At 42.6% G+C, this 18503-nt stretch overlaps 1 protein-coding gene across 13 annotated transcripts in view; it reads right to left on the bottom strand.

Annotated features, from left to right (window-relative positions):
* HDAC9 (histone deacetylase 9) overlaps positions 1–18503 on the bottom strand; it is a 497607-nt gene that overhangs the window by 68436 nt on the left and 410668 nt on the right. For all 13 annotated transcript variants that reach the window (XM_069648491.1, XM_069648496.1, XM_069648495.1 and 10 more), the window contains 2 exons: positions 13174–13384; positions 8908–9125 (listed from right to left, as the gene is read on the bottom strand). In XM_069648491.1, coding sequence (XP_069504592.1) covers positions 8908–9125; positions 13174–13384 — 429 coding nt within the window. The remainder of the gene's footprint in view (positions 1–8907; positions 9126–13173; positions 13385–18503) is intronic.

An 18503-nucleotide genomic window follows, 5' to 3' on the forward strand; every position in this document is an offset into this window, starting at 1 on the left:
CAGGACAAGAATATAAAGCCCAACCTTTGTATGTACACATGTACAATGTAAATGCTCACACCTCAACTTGAGTTGTGTTATGTGATTTACATTAAGAAATGATACAATGTGCAGACTTTGGACGCAGGGACATCATTTCACCAAAATGCCAGGGATAGCGGAAGTGACATCACACGACCCTTGACCCCCGATGACATCACAGGAAGTGATGTCATTTGACCCCACCTCGAAGTGCTATCGCGGGAAGCGATTGAACACAACCTTTCACCCGTTGACAAAACAGGAAGTGGCATCACATAGCATTGTACACTACGAAAGATATGGTTACGATATCACTATAATGTGATGTACATTTCATACAAGAATGGATCGCCATAAGTATCACTAAGATCAGTGTGTATAGGCCCATATTACCAAATAACTGTGAATGCAAGCAGACATCCATGACCCAATGATAATGATGTGTTATTATATAGCACTTACGCTTAAGTGCTTTATGTAGAAAAAATATACACCCAATATCACCCAACCTGTGTTGGTACTCATTTATCGACCTCAGAAGGATGAAAGGCTGAGTTGAGGCATTTAAGAACAGACTAATCAATGACTCACCCCCTGAAGTGTGCCTGAAATAAACCTTTAATGATTCTAGCAATTATTGTATAGAATTCCAGAAAGACACATTTTTTGACATTCCTATTCTTTCTTATCTAGGGTCAGTGCTGAAAGTGCTAGACTTGTGGCAGGCCTGTTCTTATTTTTCTTATTTTTTTCAAGGGGCCTGAACAAGAAAGCCAGCCACTCCAGAAGTAAAGAGCCACATGGTGCAGGCCACAGCCAAAGAGCTTGCATTACAAACAGAAAAAAAAAACTTTTTTTGGTTTCTTTTTTTTAGAGGTCGCAAGGGAGACCTCAGAGGTTGCAGTTGCAACCTCTGGTGACCCCTAAATGAAGTCCCTGTTTGGACGATAGTAATTGCTTCAACAATTGTTCACAAATAGTGCACAAAACAATGTTTATTTCGTGTGAATAATTTGCCCCTTAAAGGAGCCTGTCCCTCTCCTTTGTGTGCCTTCATTCCATTGAAAAATCTGCAGACAAGATTTGTGGTATTTTTTGCATGGTTCAAAGTGGCTTTGCATTGCTGAAAAGTGACTTTGCACTGCCGACACAAACCCTGATTCATGGAACCGTGCAAAGTGTATTTTTGCTGTGCAAAGTGAGTGCAAAGTCATTGGGCCTCATTACAAGGAGGGCGGTAAGGGTTAACGGTCACCGGTAACGAGACCAGTGCCGTTAAACCCTTACCGCCATACTACGAGTTCCCTTTGCGGGTCCTTCCTTAACGCCTGCTTTTAGCAGGCGTTAAGGACGGGACCCCCAAAGGGACTTTAGAGCTAATAACGGTACTGTAATTTATGGTACCGTTATTGCCGCCTTCCCATTGAGCCCTATGGGGGCTCAAATGGGAATGGGGAAGGGCCCTGGTGAATGGGGAATTACCGGTCCCGCCAACCTTGGAATGGACCGGTAATTGCTCCATTCACCAGGGCGGAATCGGAATGAGTTTGGAGGCAGCCATGCCGCAAATAGCGGCGTGGTTACCTCCAAACTCGGAATGAGGCCCATTGTGTACTGCAAACATGACTTTGTACTGCAAAAATACACTTTGCACAGTTCCATGAATCAGGGTTTGTGTCGGCAGTACAGAATCCATTTCCAGCCATGCAAAGTCACTTGAACCGTGCAAAAAATTCCATAAATCGGGCCCGGGGTTTTCTCAAGGCTGGGGTAGGACGTCTCGCATCTACCACATTCATTTGCCGCCTTCTCTCTTCTCCTAGCCTCCTGCACCCTGGCGCGTGTTTTCTGTAAAAAGGCTCAGACCAGGGTTTGCCAACTGCTGGCCCCGAGGGCCGGAATCCGGAAGGGTTTTCAGGATATCCATCATTAATATTCATGAGAAAGAATGTGCATAATTTAGAATCATTGTAAGCAAATGTATCTCATGAAAATTAATGAGGTGTATCCTGACAATCTGACATGTTTCCGGCCCTCGAAACCTGGAGAGACAACCCTGGGCTAGACGTTCATCATTGCTGCCCGCCAGGTCACTCACTTGTAATCACTTTTTTGTAATTTTCCTAGAACGAGTTAGAGAGGGGATGTTTCGTGAATATTTCGTGAATTTCATAAATATAAACACCTTTACGCACTGTTCAAAATAAGATGTCAGTGGCATTGCAAAGAGTAGAAAAGGAGGGTTTCGATGTTAAAATGGGCACACTTTAAGCACACTTTAAGCATAAATTCCATGATTCCAGAGATGCACGCTGTTTTTGGGCAACGCAAATAGTTGTTTCCATACCTATCAATTTGTATACGATCAGCTGCACTCGGGCAGCTAAATCCCAAAAGCACGTGCACAATGAAACGAGGATTTGCTTCACGGTACGTTACCTGAAATACCCGTGTATGGACGCAATATAAATAAAATATCATATCATATATCACAGAATATAAGGAGGGGGAGTACTATTCCTGCTGCAATGGGGCATACAGAGAGAGCGGCGCGTGGGCCAATCTGAGAGCCTATCAGCATCTGTGGCTGCCCTGCACCTTAGTGGCTACCGCTGCTGTACAGGAATCAATTGATGCCACGTGAGGAGTTGGGGGGGGGGCACACTTATCTCTGTTTTTCTATTGGCTGCTTGGGCTGGAAACATCATTTTGGAAATGTTGTAGCGGTGGTGGACCAACATGTCTAGCTCCTGTTGTATTTCTGCTTCCAAACCTGCAAGGTGTGACCGAGACGACTTGCACACACAGGTGTCGCGTGTCAGAAAAGAACCCCTTCATGCGAGTGGTCTCCGGCATGGTGAACACTTCTAGGGCTTGAATCCCAGCAGAGCGTCTGGTTCAGAGAGGGAACATGAGCGTGTGAGAGGATGCGATTTGAGTTGGTCGATTATGACCTCACTGGCAGGCATTTCCTGCCAGTTATTGACCTGGCCGAGGAACTGAGGGCCTTAGCTGAGCTGATGTATTGTGTCATACACAGGAAATGACAAACCCCAGTGTCATCGGTTTTAGTGAAACTGAACAAAGTCCCAAGGGAAAAAGTATGAACAATTGCTTTTACCAGTTAAAAGGTTAGTACTTTGGCAAAGATCATTTCCCCTGAAGGTACATATGTTGGGTTTCTTATAACTGAGAAGGAACGACTCTCAGCTCATGCTTTGAGAGCACTATGGCGATATACAAGGACGATACATGGGCCTATTATATCATATTTTACAGGGAATTATCCTCCAGTGTGTTCAGCTATATGTGTGTTGTGATTCAGCATTATGTGCACGGATTTCTTTTTATTTAAAGTGCCTAAGTTTAGAAACAAATAACATTGCTTACTCCCTGTGTCCTAACAACGGAACTATGTGCTGAGTGACCATCAGACAAATCAAGCACAGGTGGTGGGGAGTCACGTGGACCACTCCAGAGTGCTATGCAAAATAAACCAGGCGAGTGCAAATAGCTCCGTAGTAATCCACCCCCATGTCATCTATGGTTCTTTAAAAAGAACATGCACTCTGCAAACTCATGACGCCTGTGACTGGGTCTATGTCTCTGCAGGAGTATGCAAGTGGTATATATGAGGGTCACACAGGCTGAGCCTGTCACCAACTCGCGAGCACATGGATGGGATATGCTAATTTCAACTTGCGATTGGCCCTTGGTGTTCTGGGATCATGCAGTGAGAACAGGGGAGTGCAATGCCAGTTTGCAAAGAAAAGTGAACATGCACTTTTGAGAACAATGAAAACAAGAGGGCCTGCTCTCCAGAATGTTTGCCAGCTTTGTGTGTGTGTTTATTTTACAGGCGAGTCCTCGCCTAGTAAAACGTGAGTGGGTGCTTCCTTTGCCTGGGCGCCATGCTAGATGCTGTACTGTTGAGGTGGGAAGACGGAGTCATGGCTCCATTGAGCAGCGTTAATAAGGCCCCAGACACTACCATATACATTACTGCACAGCGCTAGCCAATCTGCTTGAATCCAGCTGCAGGCACTAGGGTTTGCCACAATCAGCCACGGCCTTCATGTATGCAACCTAGAGTGTCGTGCTTGCACCCCAAGTTATGTAATTTTGAAACAGATTGAGAACGTGATGTTGGCACCATGTTATTGCGAAACGTGCAGCATGCAGTATGTATTTCAGCATTTAAACCCCAGACTGCCCAACAAGAAGGAGGCACCTAGAAAGCAACTAACAGGCATTTCAGTGCACTCACACCTCCACATGGGATCCTAGTTTATTTTTCAGTAGGAACGCTCCTCAGTGGTTCGTGGCCACCACATCATTTCACATTTCTGCCACTCCCATGACTACATATTTCTTTGGATCTAGGTCCGAATCCCGTGTTCTAAAGAGTGACATTGCAGAAGACCACTTTTTATAGGCTGCCTATTGCACGCATGCTCTTTTAGTCTCCCCTCCATAAGTCCACCTCCCCCTCACAACACTTACCATACGCCCGACACCCCTCCATCATGCATCTCAGACTTCCTCCTAGGGGAAGCGTAGCACACTGTTGTGCCTTGCGGCAGTTCATGATTCCTGAATGCCAACCCTTACCCTACACGTGTCGCCTTATTTCTGTCTCTGTTCCAGGGAACTCAGTTACCATTCGTGTCTGTAAAGTTCCCTCATCGCGCCATGGAATACATCAATACGGCCATATCTTATAAAAGACATCCAAGATGATGATGCACGATTCTGATTGTCTATTTGACTCCAATATGTAGAATCTTGTAGAAACGTCCAAAAAGACTGTATCCATTCGTACGAATGGTACAAAAGACCGAAACAGGCCTGTACCATTCGTACGAATGGGAAAATACTGAACATGAGGAGCAGGGTTTGAGGGGGTGTCCCGCACGCCCCATGTTCGGCATTTTTGGATTCAGGGGTTGCAGGGGTGTCCCCCGCATAGGGGACACCCTCTATGCACAAGAAAAAAGTAAACAAAAACAAAAGGAAAGGACCCTGTGGCTCCGGTTCCCAAGCACGTAACTGAAGGAAACCTGTGACGCAGGGAGTCGGCGGCACACAACGAGGTGTGCCACCAAAAGGAAAAGGTAAATAAAGGGGGAGGGGGACGAGAGGGTATTTGGGGGTATTTGTGGGGAGGCACGTACGAATGGTACAAAAGACCGAAACAGGCCTGTACCATTCATACGAATGGGAAAATACTGAACATGAGGAGCAGGGTTTGCGGGGGTGTCCCGCATGCCCCATGTTCGGCATTTTTGGATTCAGGGGTTGCAGGGGTGTCCCCCGCATAGGGGACACCCTCTATGCACAAGAAAAAAGTAAACAAAAAAAAAAAAGGAAAGGACCCTGTGGCGCCGGTTCCCAAGCACGTAAATGAAGGAAACCTGTGACGCAGGGAGTCGGCGGCACACAACGAGGTGTGCCACCAAAAGGAAAAGGTAAGTAAAGGGGGAGGGGGACGAGAGGGTATTCGTGGGTATTTGTGGGGAGGCACGTACGAATGGTACAAAAGACCGAAACAGGCCTGTACCATTCATACGAATGGGAAAATACTGAACATGAGGAGCAGGGTTTGCGGGGGTGTCCCGCATGCCCCATGTTCGGCATTTTTGGATTCAGGGGTTGCAGGGGTGTCCCCCGCATAGGGGACACCCTCTATGCACAAGAAAAAAGTAAACAAAAAAAAAAGGAAAGGACCCTGTGGCGCCGGTTCCCAAGCACGTAAATGAAGGAAACCTGTGACGCAGGGAGTCGGCGGCACACAACGAGGTGTGCCACCAAAAGGAAAAGGTAAATAAAGGGGGAGGGGGACGAGAGGGTATTTGTGGGTATTTGTGGGGAGGCATTTGCTTTGAGTTGTTTGACCGTAAGTTAGCTATAGTCTTTTCGGGTGCTAACTTTTCTGTTATGGGCAAACAACCCAAATCCAAATCTTACTACAAAGAGCGAGGAACATAAGAGACAAGTGGTCATTTGTTTCCACTAAGTGAATTATTTTTTGTTTATCGCTCTTGTTACATGCTACATGCCGTTGAAAACCACATGGTAGCGAACAGCAGAAGGTGGGTGGGGAGTAGGAGGTTACATGGGGAAAAGGACATGCTTTTGAGATCCTTCCTGAATCAGAATTGGTTTGGTTCCAGGCAGAAAGCGATGGCAATAGAGTATCAATATTGTGTAGCAGGTTCGAGGTTAGTGGGGTCAGCCACTTCCTTCTCGGGATTGGGACCCAAGCATGATGTGAGGGAATGCCTCGCCAAGTTCAGAACATGGTGAGATATTGCAGGCCCCAGGGATTTGAACATTTTCCGCAGATAAGGATCACAAAAGGATCCAGAGCATTTACATTTGCTGAGAAGATACTCTAGTTGGTAGATGAGGAGCGGGTGAAGGAGGAAAAGATGGGGGTGGTTTGAGGATGTAGTGGGGGAAGTTGCAGTTGGAGTAAACGGTGTGAGCTGGACCAATTGTCTTGTTTGCAATATTTTGTCTGATGTTCAGGATCTTGATCCGAAAGGAGGAGGCAAGGTTGCTGCAGACTTTGATCTGATTGAGCTTGTGAGCTGGAGTTTGTGGGCTTTGAGAATTTAGCTGTTATCGTGAAGCATTGTGCGTGTATGCTGTTGACTCCAAATATACCATATCCATCATTATCGAAATATAACCTCTATTGTAAATGAACTAAACCGATTCCCTACTAATCCCAATGTGCCAACAGGACCACCAATGCCCTCCAGTACTGGCCCATCTCAGGAGTCGTCTTCATTTATTTGGTATGGCCATTGATATCTTATACTACACAATGACTTAATGGATTGACATCACTTTGATGATGACTCCCCAGTCAGGCATGTTTGCAGGTGAAGAAGTTGAAATGGCTACAGGCTCGGGCACATATAGCCACAATGTTTCTTTATTCTATTTGGAAAGGTTGTAAGGCATTCTCATGTCTCTCTGGCTCCTGTCAAATCATGGCAAATTGGTGATGCATAATGTTGTTTGGTGGTAGTACAAAAGCTGCGTGTGACACACAGGCCATGCTTGGCAAGAAACAACGGTGTCATTTTAATGCACGTGTGGCAGATCTCTTGCAGAGCGTGTCTGTGCATTGCCGTAGACACACATTGTACTTTAATTGCCTGCAAGTGATCCCTTTTCAGGTAAAACAGTGATCATAGGCAGGCGTGGCAAAGCATGATTTGCTTTTCACCGGCACCTCTTTTGCCCTGCAGGATCCTCTCCGCACAAAAGATACCTGTGTGGGCTGCCCAGAGAATATGCGGTGTTAGAAGTGTTCAACTGCGCTCAGCTTCCCTTTTATCCAACTTTCCTAGTATTTGTATTGAAGGGCAGCTGAAGGGCAGCTGAATAAGCCACATATGCTTATAGTTTATTCTCATATTCGATTTAGTTCTTATAAAAAGGCATAAGAAATATTTCTGCATTCACTGGTGACCAGTTTTCCATCTGGAAGTTGAAAAATGGAGGCAGAACATCTTGAATAAATATGTGTAATACACATGCCAAGGAAACCCAACTAGCAAAGCCTGTTTGATAATAATGACACCCCAGCTTAGAGGGGTTAAGCTTTAAACTTTGAAGTTCAAACAGTTTTATCTTTTCATTTTTCCTGATTAAGGCAATCCCCAAAAGCTAAACCACTGCACAGGCACCTTCCTAAAAATGTGCACTGGTGGTTTATTTTTAGAAACTTTCCAAGAGAGTGAATATTTCAGATAATGCCTTGGGATCTCAATTAGAAAACTGGTGAGCAATGAAGAAGTAGTTGTTCAGGGGCAGGAATTAGTTACACTGCCCTGCTGAAAGGCCAGCAGGCTAACTTCAGATGTGGGAATCGCGGGCTTTATGTACAGCAATTTTCAGAATTGGCAGACAATGATGCGTCAACATGCAAAACAACTGTGCACATGCTTTGGGTGAAAATATTAGCAAAGATAGTGTCCAAGTTACTTGTTTGAAGTTTGCACTATATTCTACTTTAGGGAATGCAAACTGTTACGAGCTTATATTTTACAGTACCCTACCGAGATAAACTGATTTACATAAGATAAATAAGCATATGAAATGAAAAGTGCTAATTTTAACAAAAACATTTACAAAAAAAACATTGCCTTCCTTTGAGGAGAAGAAACTACTTTAGACATTGACAGCAAACAGCTGCGGCCAATCTCCATTTTGGTCACCTCCGAGACCCCTTCTTGTTGGACCCCAGTGATATAAAAGCAGCGCTTCCAGAATCCTGCCCATGCAAAGCACATGTGAGATCATTTGGGGGCTGTTCCCTGTTCTCCCCACACATTACCAGAAGCAAACTGGTTGGACCAAGGACAGGTGTGCCGACCTACCATACAGTCATATGAATCGTGTTCTCACAATGACCAACATGTATGCAAATAATCGCCAAGAAAATCATTGTATGTACAATATTCTCATGCATGTTCATTATGAGTATCATGTAAACATGACTGAGTACGAGTGTGATATTTTGGTTGCACTCAAGACTTGTGTCTTCACAATTTGCAGGTTAAACTTAGATACAGACCTTTTCTTGATTAAATACGGATTAACCACAACATTGCCCAAGAGTCATGTCATTGGGTATAATAACTAAGGGGATTAAGGAATCAAAGCCTTTGATAACATATGCATGGGTAAGTTGTTCTATAAAGATTGTACTGCTGAATTGGATACATTAGGAAGTGAAATACACCTACAAATAAAAGTAGTTAAGCACATGACACCAGTAGTGCAGAATTATCATTTACACACATACCCACCAGTAACTGTACCTTTAGGTACCATAACAAGTGTGAAATGCATGCAGTTGTTTCTTACCTTATTCATCTGCATCTGCTGTTGGTACTGTTTCTGCTTCTCCAGGAACTGTTGGTGCTGCTGTTGGATGACCAGCTGGGCCAGGGTGCTCTGAGGTAGAGGAGCTGACTGCGTTCGATGTAACGGCCGGTGACGTGGTAACTTGTGGGCAACTCTCCCAACTGGAGCTACTCTTTCCTTTGCCACCAGTGGAGACTGAGGATGAATAGGCACTCCACCTGCAAAGTAAAGAGAGTGACTCAAGACAATTTCCCTTGCAGAAGGAATATGAATGAACAAATGATTAATAAAACATTGTCATTTCTTTAAAAAAAAACAGGGTGCAGAAGATGAAATGTTCGAATTTAGTCGATACTGGATCTTTAGTCCACGCCGTTGAGAGATGAGCGTTCAACAGATGCACTTGCAGTATATGTGATGATCAATGATGCAGTGGATAAGGAGACATCACAAATTCTAACATTGTCCAGTCAGTAAAATCTACTACTAATTTATTTCATGGGTCAGCCAGATAATTCTTGCCACATGGCCTCCAGAATTACATGGACAGCTGGCATCATACAAACCCATGAATCCCATTGCAGGTCAAAAGTGTGTTTCTCATATTTTGTAAAGTGAAACACAATCAAATCACCTCTTCTGAACGTCTCCCAGGCACAGTCTGTGCACATCAGAAACTGGGGTGACATTTTGACTTCTCTTGGTCTCACCAGAAAAGCCAAACTTTAGCAGTAAGAATCAGTGCGGGATTTACTGTTTCTGCATGGGCATCGATTCAGCTCTTTCCTTCAATTGGTTAAAATCTCTTGGCAGCACTTTAATATTGTATTGATAAATGTTTATCGCAATCTAGTAGGGGTGATTGATAAAACATTTTATCTCGAGTTGGCCAAGCTTTTTGACTTGATACAGATGACAACAAACATAACAGCCACCATATTAGTGGGCGATCTAAATTTAGATTGCATTAATAAGAAAAAAGTGGAGAGATGGACTTCTTTTATGGCTGAACATCATTTTTGCAGAGTGAATGGTGCAGTCTCAGGTGACATCCTTGGTAAAGCTACATGGCATCGAAATTGTTCGTCTAGTATCATTGATTACATATATGTTGATCCCAGTTGGTTTTTGACGCTACTGACTTTTGAAATTATAAATCAAGAATTGAGTGATCATAACCTCTTAGCATTTAAATGGAGGTGGGCGACAGATAAAACAAAAGTTCTGAAACAATGGAGTATGCAAAATGTAATCATCAATTGCGCAAAAACCCGCTTTCGATGGTCTGAACTCAAACTATTGGCTTTCAATAACTCAATTGATATCAATGTTAGTAAGTCTACACCTGAGAAATATACTCATGTCTTGGCCAAATATAAAGATACTATTACAATAATGGGTCCACAACCCTTTCGTCACACCCATGCATACGATGAACAGGTGAGGAATAGACATAGAGAATATCGTCAGGAAAGGAAGCAGATTTGCAAATTACCGTTTGCAGATAAAACAGCAGCCTTTAGAACAGCTAAATGCAAATATTTGAACTGGATTTGTGGCCGCAAGGCCTTTCTATTCCAGCAGGACAGCAAACTCATGCTCAAAGCAATGAGTAATAAAGATTCACCTGAAATATGGACTTTGCTGAACAATCATTCTTGCAACAGCTGCAGCTCAAACTAATGGAGTGAAAGAGCATCAATGGGTCCAATGTTATCCAAATCTATACACAGACGATGAATTTAGGAATGTTAACTATCCTTTACAATCTACTGCCACTTGGAAAGTTGAGTGTTCTGTTTTGATGGTGGAGGAACTAATTAGAAAAGCTAGTTCTTCGCAAGCTTCTGGGCCTGATGGGCTACATCATGTTATGTTAACAGCAAACCCACAGCTATGGGCAACACTTTTGTATAAAATATTTCAACAAATACTTGTTAGTCGCATAATTCCAACTTCTTGAACAACATCGTTAATTGTCCCCATCTTTGAAAAGGGCGATAGATTACTAGCTCAGAATTATGGCCCAATTTCTTTGTTGGATGCCCCAGGCTAAATATTTGTCAGACTGATCCAGCGAGATTTCAACTCTTGGACTCTGTCTCAAAATCATCGAGACCCCAACCAATCAGGCTTTGTTTCCGGCATGGGTACTGCAATAAATTTGATGTGTTTGAAAGCCTTGAAGGCACAATGGCAGACCACTAAACAGGTTGTTTATTTTGCGTTCGTAAATTTAAATTGTGCCTTTGATTCTGTTTCTCGTCTCCTGTTAATGTCCAAACTACACAATGACATCAATACGAATTAGACTTAAGCTAGACGCTTTATTATCTGCTTCCATTCCAACATTTCGAGGCCTTAAACAAGGCTGTTTACTTGCCTCAGCTATTTTTAATTAATTTCTTCATGATGTCTAAGAAGCATTTAAGTTTGTTCTGATTCACTAAAACTTAACAATCAGCCTATTAAAGCATTACTTTACGCTGACGATCTTGTACTCATTTCAAAAACCCCTATGGGTCTTCAGAAGTTATTAACATCTTTTCAGATTTACATCATGTGCAATTAATTAAAGGTGAGTACGGATAAAACACAAATAGTCATATCTTCTCCAATGAGGTCTCAGAAATCTCAGATATCATGGTCAATTAAAGTTAAGTCAGCCATTGTCCAAAGATATAAATATCTATGAATGGTTTTTGAAGGTGTCGTCTCAGCTAAAGGCCAGATGGAGAGCGTTGATAGTAAGTTGGACACAGCCTTATCGCAGACAAAGATTATGCTGCATCGATATGGCAAGTTTTCACTAATTCCTGCACTTTTATTTTGGAACTTAAAAGTCACGCTGTGTCTATTATATGGACTAGAAACATGAGCCCAATTGCTGAGGCTTCGGTTAGATAAACTCGAAGCTAAATTCTGGAAACAAGTACTATGTCTGCCAAAATCAATACCCATTTCCTGGAAGTGATATGAGTTGGGCCTGACTTAGCTGAATCTTTTTAGAAGGTGTTTGATTTCTACACATTCTAATGTAATGTTGAAAGTTTTGGTCACCTATTTATTTTCATTGGAACATCAATTTGCACAAAAGTGGATTATGGGTGTTATTGGCATACTTGCGCACGCAGATGTGTCAATTGAAATGCTACTTTCAAATCCAGATAAAGCCAAAACAAAGATTTATCAACATGATGGGATCAAAAATAGAGAAACATGTTTCATGTAGAATCAGTTGTCAACTTTAAGGTTTGCGCCTAAGAAATTACGAACTATGGCAGGTTGCCTTCGGAAAGCTCCATCACCTGGTCATCGATCTGCTATGTTACATTTTAATCTTAACTTGTGGCCTACAAGAGATGTCCGGTCAGTACATAAAATGATACCAATGGAGCAGAACGTTTGTCATTTTTGTCTGAACTACTCGTATAAAGAGACATTGGAACATTTGATCTCGTTATGTCCTGCTCTTGTGGGTCCACGAAGAACTTATTTTTCTAAACATTGCAATTATCTTGGCTCACTATGTGAATATGATTGCTGGTCTGTTTTGTTATCAACGTCCTCTACTTCAATTCAAATTGCTATTGTTGGCTTTTTAAACGCATTAGAGCTTGACAAGATCTCTGATTAGATTGGTTTGAGGACAAGCCAGTTAGACATTGAGAGTGATGAAATTTTAGTAGTGATGTGTTATGTCCTGGTTTTATCATTGTTTATCATTGTTTAAGAATTGGTAAATCATTGTGTTTCGATTTTGCGCGTAGATTCAATCTTATTCGAAGCCTTGTCAACTTTATTATTAGTCTTTTATTTGTACACATTATATTTTACTGTATGACCAAATATTCAGATCTATATTGAAAAGTTGATTGATTTCAGCTGACTCAAAACAAAAATAAAAAGCCAAACTTTAAGCCCCTGGGGAAATGTGGCTTCTCGCAGGATGTTGCCAGGATACAATCTAAAGGGAATGGCCAGAAGTTGAGAGGCCCACCCCCATCTCCGTCCAAAAAGCAGTTTTCCCAAAACATTAGCAATGAGATAGGAAGAAAAGGCATCCATTTGGTAATGTTGTTTTCATATGATTCATTTTCTTTTCGCTAGGGAGGTGCTCCTTTCCACTATTTCTCTCCAAGCCACATATCTCAGAAGCACCACGCGTGTAGCTCATTATAGTACCAGACATGTATCAGCTCTGGCAACTGTCCAGCCTCTAGCCCTGATGTGCATAGATACTGCTTCAATTCCACCTGCTCTTACCAGAAGCCAGGAGCTTTTGTTGTCGCATCTGTTCTTTCAGCAGTAAATGTTGCAGGAGGGCCTGGTGGCTGCTGTTGGGTTTTCCTTCCCCTGCTATGTGAGGATGACTTGAAGATGTAGAAAGGCTTCCACTGAACTGCCCAGACATAGCACCTCCCTGCCTTATTGTCTGAGGTTCACATTTCTGCTTGTCCTTTATGACAGATGTTGTCTGCAGTAAAAAACAAATATATATTTATGCAAACGAATTTTCTGATTGATGAGACATTTTAATAATCATATCCTCTGCAAAATCCCCTAAATTGCATCCCCTAAATTGCAGTGTACATAGATACATTTCCTATATTCACCCGATTGAAACAAAATGGAGATATAGCTCTACTGATTAAGCTCTTTATTAAAATGGGTTTCGAGAAATATCAATGGCTGTCTTCACCCAAGAAAACCAACGGTCTAGATTGACAAGGTCCATTCAGACTTTGCACAAACATTAAAATGTTTCTGCAAATTCATCCAACGGCAACAAAGATATAAGCCATCTAAAAATGAATCCCATCAAACATTGCAAAAACATTCATATCTAGATGGAAACTCTTTTTGCAAACCGGATTTGTCAAATGGCACCACATTTACAAGCCTTTAAAATATTTTGGGAAACCCCTCTAATTTTGTTCCCTCTTGGCCAAACAGCACCACACTTTCCAGAACCATTCGGAGACAGGTTTAGAATGAAATTCCCAAATTCCATGGAATTTCTATGAGTGGCACCAAGGTTATAAGCGCCCCAAAAACTGCTTTTCACCAACATTGTAGTGCAGAAGTAGATATAGATGCCCCTGGACATCCAGACTGTTCAGAGACGTCAGAGTTGAAAAAGCACCAATTTTTTGGGCTTTTCAAGGCCATATGCCATTCCATCCTCATCACCCCTCACCTCCCCAGAGATTGTTTTATTAGTTTGACAAGTACAATGTTGTTTTTTTTAATATGTTTTTACCGCACTGTCCACTGACAACGGGCGCTGTCCGCAAATCCAACAATGATGACATTTCCAAAAATCTGATGCACCTCATGCTTTTTGCCATCCAATCAATGGGCGCGTCCGATTGCTGTGTACATCAGGTCGACCTCTGGGCCAATCTGAAGCCTGTCCGCGGACCGAACAGGGAAGTGAGTTCGTGGACCGAACCAACATAGCACACATTTGTTTACCTACTTTTTGGCTTTTTTTTTTAAAAAGAAGACGACAGATTTACACCAAAATTACAAAAGCACCCTTTCGGGACCAAGCTGCCACTCCTGCCGCAAATTTGGTGAAAATCCATCCAGCGGTTTGGGCTGGATTTGTTTTTTTTGCGCTGAGCCTATGGGAAAAACCACACATTTTGGCACCCCCCTATATCTTTGCCCCTCCCGAAACTTCGAAGGATAAATCTGACGGGCCATATACTTATTTTGCAAAGTTTCATGAGGATTCGTCAAGGGGGTGGGGGGGAGTTATAAGCTGCCCAAAAAGTGCTCTTTCTATGGGTTGAGCAACTTAACCATAAGTACAGGGCTGCTACCGTAGGCCCTTATATGGAAAGTACACACAAGAGCGGTGAATTTTAGAACGTGATCAGTAATTCTACTTATCTATTAGTGATTTACATCTTCCCTTAACATGCGATGTGACTATGGTTTTAGTACACAGCATCACATTCCCTATGAGAATATAGTGTAACTGATGTTTTAAGAGGAAGTTTACACTTTTTAAATAACCACATCTTCTGCTCATTAATTGTGCAAAGTTCACACTTTCACTTACTTTTGGACCTCTTAAATGTCATTTTATAGTTATATGTGATGTTTGTTATGTTACTCAGCTTTTATCTTGAAATTTGAACTTAACCAAATCTCACGTTTAAGACATATTGCATCATTCTTATACCCCAGTCATCTTTAGGGGCTACATTTGGACTGTTCATTTTCGTTTTATAGAGCTGTATACGTGTTATGTTATTCAGCTTTTAATGAGAATTTTGAAGTTTACTGAATCCCACCTTTGGGGTGCCCTTCCTCATCGGTATACTCTGATGCTGGGGTTTGGAGATGAAGAAACGCAGTCATGGATTTTGAGAGTTTTGTGCACCATGACAAGGGATTTAAACTTAATTCACTTAGTGACTGTAAGTCACGACTGAGCGGGGAGTGCATACATGAGATCTTCATATTTCCTGAGGGTAAGGTGATATGTAAAGCCTTGCCATTCTGGATAAGTTGGAGCTAGAGAAAAAGGAGTCCCATTGGAAATGAACGTGATGAAGTTGAGGATTTTAATGATGGTGTAGAGAGTAAAGCAGGTGTTGACTATGGCATTTATCTGAGGGGTGAGGGAAAGGTCAGTGTCTGATTTGATGCCAAGTTTCTTAACCGATTGAGAAGGAATGGGGTGGAGCCAATTGTATGAGGCCAGATGGAGGGATGGCACTATTTCTTGTTGGGATTTATATGGACGATTAAAATTCTATTAGTGTTTATTTTAAGCCTCATCCAATTGAGGACAGCAAACACGCAGAGCTGAACGCTGCTTGACATAGTTTCTCTGCCTTTGTCCAGTCTCATCAAGATATGGGTGTCTTTGGCGTATGAGCAGAAGGTGATATGAAAAGAATAAAGAAGTGAGGCGGGGGGCGCCGGTAGATGGTGAAGGGAGTGAGGAGACCAATGGACTGTTGGGAATGCCACAGTTGAAGTTTGGACTTGAAGGGAGGAGTAAAGTGATATTGCTTTAATTAGCATCAAACAACTAATAATTCACTGAGTCTGCAGATAAAACCTCAGCAGCGCTAACTCTTTTTTGTTAAATACAAATTACATTTCACAAACTGAGGAAAATACCTTCATTAGGGTCATTGTGCCTCATTAGGACCCTGGCGGTGACGGTATGAACGGTGCTGGTAAGGCAACGGCACTGTTCATACTGTCCCGTCGTCCTGCCACATTACGAGTTCTGCTTGCAGGTTCCTGACAGCCCACCAGGTGTTGCCTGGCGGGCTGTGCGGCACCCGCATGCAGAACTCGTGATTGCACCAGCACCGTTATCACCTGCCCTGTGGGGCAGATTGGGGATCGGGAGACCGGCAATACCACCACCGGCGAATGGGCAATTACCGGCCCACTCAACTCGTAATGGGCCGGTTACCACCAATCACGGGTGGCAGGGCCGGTAGCAAGCATGGCGGTAGCTGTGCCTGCCATCCAGGCAAGGCTACCGCCATGCTCGTAATGAGGCCCATTGCCTTTCAGATGTTGCTCTAACGAATTGGTCTTGTTAAAGTAACAGCCATCATAATAAAAATATCTGAAGAGGATTTGCCTGTTACTTTGGAAGTGTGCATGACTAACATATTGCGGAATCCTAAAATCGGAAACGTTATTGTTTGGAAATATGCTGGTTGTGATAGCTAACATGCACTATACTCTATTGTTTATCGGACACTGATGCAAAGATTTCCAGGCGACCAGGAGAAAGTGAATGTTTTGTGCATCTGCTCCCGGTGACATTACAGAACGTGTTGAAGTCCTTGCTTTATGACGAGTGAACGGTGAGAATCTTCCAGTGGCACATCCCACACAGGGCTTTTGCAAGTGGGTGATCCTGCAAAGATGGTACACTCTTTGATTTCCCCAGAATGTGTGGCATAAAGCAGAACACAAAGTAGAGCATGTATCGGGGGCCATGCTGCTTCCTGGTGGGCCATTTGTTGTAAACCTCCCTGGAATGGTGTACAATTTCCTATGACCTCCCACCCACTCCCAAAGAGACTTTCAGAGAGAGCCATGTGAACATCCATCACCAGGACCGTTAGTATATGTACCTTTGGACCAGGCCATTTTGTGGAAAGTTCCTTTCATTGTTACGATATCTCAGACGTGAAAAGCCTGGAGTGGGTAGTGATGCACACTTCACTAATACCTTGTGGTACATGCAGAGCAAAGGCGTGTCTGGCCTTTGAATCCCCCCATTATATGCAGTGGGGGGTGCAGGAGTACTGTGGTGATGGGTGCACAGATATCTTCCCTTTGTGTGATGCACAGTTTCCTCTTTACACAGTAAAGTGCATCATGTTCAGAAAAATCTCTGAGGGATTGTTTTGCGAAGGGATTTACTTATCTTGAAAATAAACATGCATGACCTTTAAGGAGGTAAAATCTAGACCTTTGGTTTTCTTGGGTGCAGACAACTTTTACAAAAAGTCACAGTATTGCATACTCTCCTCAATTGACATCATACATTTTCCAATTCATTTTAAAGTTGTCATAATGTTCGATATCTCAGTACTCTACAGAATCAATTTAAAAATGTCCTCCAGTAGTTTTGTCTGGGCAAAAATGTATTTTAGATTTTGTCCCCAACATACAATTTCCAACCAATCCACTCCATTTAAAAGTGGTCTTTCCAAAATGAAAGTTCCCAGATACTGTGTTCTTAAATTTCTCAAAGCCGGGCAATACAGATTTAAGTGTTGCAGAGTTTCGACTGCATTGCAACACAGATGAAAGTTTTTGTCCTCAAATGTCCTTATTCTTCGGCTCTTCAATATCTCTTTCGTGTGGAATAAATACATACAGAATCTCATGAATAGGTTTCAATGATGCGGACTGGGGAATTTTTGCAGGTAATTAGGCAACGATAGATAGGTTTTACTTCTTTACTTATGTGTTCAAATAATCCGTGTTTCTGTTTCTGTTTAATGGTCTTGAACCAATCTTGGTTCCATAGTTTTGTTTTGAATGCATCAGGATTTAATTTCACTGCTAGCATAGAAGATCCAATATCTTCTAAGACTTTGATACAACAATCAATCCATTCTCTTGAGATTGGTTCCTCGCCATGTTTGTTTTCCGTTTGTAGTATTGCAAACTGAATTGGCGTCTGGTCCATAATTAATTTCCTGAACAGGGATAGCTATACCAAAGTCACTCTTGCATTCATAGAAAGCAGACCTAATTCATATCTTAAGATGATTGTGCGAACAGATCTTGGTAGATGTAATATTTTCCTACAGAAATTGATTTCCAAGGTTGACCAGAGTTCCCAGGAACTACTCAGGGTGCAATCAGCAATGTCAAGTAAAGCAGGGACTGCTTTTTGTTTGTAACATTCCAACACTGGTGCCAAGGAGAATATGCTGACTTTTTTATGAACTATGCTGCCCTGTGCTGCATGATTCTTGATCTTAGACTCAGTGGCGGCAATCCAAGGGGTATCATTTGTATTTGAGTTGATATACATTCCAAGGTATCTTGTGGACTCCACTTGGCTCAAAAGTTCTTTCCTCAGACAC

The sequence above is a fragment of the Ambystoma mexicanum genome, chromosome 2q (assembly GCF_040938575.1).
Source record: "Ambystoma mexicanum isolate Mex_15411 chromosome 2q, UKY_AmexF1_1, whole genome shotgun sequence".
NCBI lineage: Eukaryota > Metazoa > Chordata > Amphibia > Caudata > Ambystomatidae > Ambystoma > Ambystoma mexicanum.